Here is a 1,806-nt window from a genome sequence, read left to right as displayed (position 1 = left end):
TTGTCATAGCTCTTCTTCCAAGGAGCAAGTCCCTTTTAATTTCATGGCTGCAGTCACCATCCACAGTGATTTGGTAGCCCAAGAAAATAAAGTCTCTCACTGTTTCCAATTTTTCTCCATCTATTTGCCATGAAGTGAATTATATCTCAATAAAGCTAGGAAAAATAATAAAATGGTTAAATTTATGTGGATTTCCTCTCAGTTAAAAAAAAAAATCTTTGATCTCAGTATAGAGGAAGAAACTTGTTGGTCTAGGTAAGTGATTCCCAGATGGGATGATTTTGTGCCCCAAGGGATATTGGCACTGTCTGGAGACATTCCAATTGTCACAATCTGGGGGCTTGGTGTCACTGGTATCTAGCACATAAAGATCACAGATGCTGCTCAACATCCAACAATGATTTTTTGGAGGGTACCCCTCTTGGCATGTGGGATCTTAGTTCCCTGACTGGGGATTGAACCCAAACCTTCAGCAGTGAAATCACAGTGTCCTAACCATTGGACCACCAGGGAATTCACCCAACAATGATTTTTTTATAAAGCAGAAATGCATAGGACAGCACCCCACACCAAAGAATAATCCAACCTAAATTACCAATAGTCCAAGGGTAGGAAAAAAATGTCTTGCCTTCCTTTCTCTCTTATTCCAAACCCTTTTTCCCAGTCCAAATTCCCACCATTCTTCCACCCCAAGCCTTCCCCATGCCATCCCCCCCTCCATACCCTGTTCTTCCCTTTCTGTCCCTGGTCCCTTCTCACCTGTGAGCAGCAGCACCAGGCCCAGGGCAAGAAAGTCTGGAAATGAGGCCAGGAAGTAGGGCATTTGCAGAGAGAAAGTTCCCCCTAATGCCTCAGAGATGTGGTTCCCAATCAGGCTGTCAAAGGTGGAGCTCCAGGCCCGGGCTATACAGGCAGTGGCTGCAGCAACAGAAGAAGGAAAGTTTACAAGCAGACAGAAACTGAGCCCCTATTATGCACCATGTGAGATATTTGGGGCAGGAGGTGAGCAAAAACACACCTGATCTCAAAGAGCTTCTCATGGGGTGGACAGGGGAGACCCAGGTGATTCACAAAAAGGCCAACTATTTAATATGTTAGGAGATAGAAGTGATGGAAAACAAAGAAACACAGGTAAATGAGACTAGGAGGGACTAGATCAGAGTTGAATTTTTAAGTTGAGGTGTAAGAGAAAATCCAGGAAGGCAACAGCTCAGCGAAGACTTCACTGTGGTCAGGTGATGAGCCTAGGGACGTGCCTCCCTCTCACCTGCTCCCTACAGTTCCCTTTCCTCTGGTTTCTCGGTCCATCACTTAAGGAAAGCAGGACAGACCTGCGTGCAATGAGGTTGTGCAGTTTTCCTGCCACCATTACCCCTCTCCCAACCCTGCCCCAAAGGTGGATAACAGAGTTCTGATGAATGAGTGAAGCCCCCACTCATCTCTCCTACTTTCTCCATCTTAAGGCCCACTTCTCCCTGCTCCCCATCATCTCACCAATAATTAAATACAGTAAGAGGTTCCAGCCAGTGATGAAGGCGTACAGTTGTCCCATTGTGACATAGCTGACATAATACCCAGAAACAGGTACTTTTACTCTGGTTGCCAACTCGACATAGCAGAGCCCAGACAACATGGTAGTCAGGCTGGCCACCAATAAGGAAAGGATGATTGCTGGTCCCCTACGTATTTGGCCACTCCCCCAATCAGGATGTATATGCCAGCTCCCAACATGTTGTCCAAACCTATCACCACCAGGTCCAGGGTGTTCGGACGAGGGGTCTCAGAACTCTCAGGTTCCTCCCTGAA

General features: G+C 46.6%; 1 protein-coding gene across 1 annotated transcript in view; it reads right to left on the bottom strand.

Annotated features, from left to right (window-relative positions):
* Positions 1 to 1,801, bottom strand: part of LOC104980784 (cationic amino acid transporter 3-like) — a gene marked incomplete at its 5' end in the record, with an annotated part of 5,539 nt that extends 3,738 nt beyond the window's left edge. Inside the window, 3 exon segments of the mRNA XM_010829562.1 lie at positions 760 to 918; positions 1,495 to 1,686; positions 1,689 to 1,801. Coding sequence (XP_010827864.1) covers positions 760 to 918; positions 1,495 to 1,686; positions 1,689 to 1,801 — 464 coding nt within the window.
* Positions 1,802 to 1,806: the final 5 nt, after the last annotated feature.

Source organism: Bison bison, unplaced genomic scaffold (assembly GCF_000754665.1).
Source record: "Bison bison bison isolate TAMUID 2011002044 unplaced genomic scaffold, Bison_UMD1.0 scf7180017858798, whole genome shotgun sequence".
NCBI classification, from domain to species: Eukaryota; Metazoa; Chordata; class Mammalia; order Artiodactyla; family Bovidae; genus Bison; species Bison bison.
This window is presented reverse-complemented; position numbering and strand designations above follow the sequence as displayed.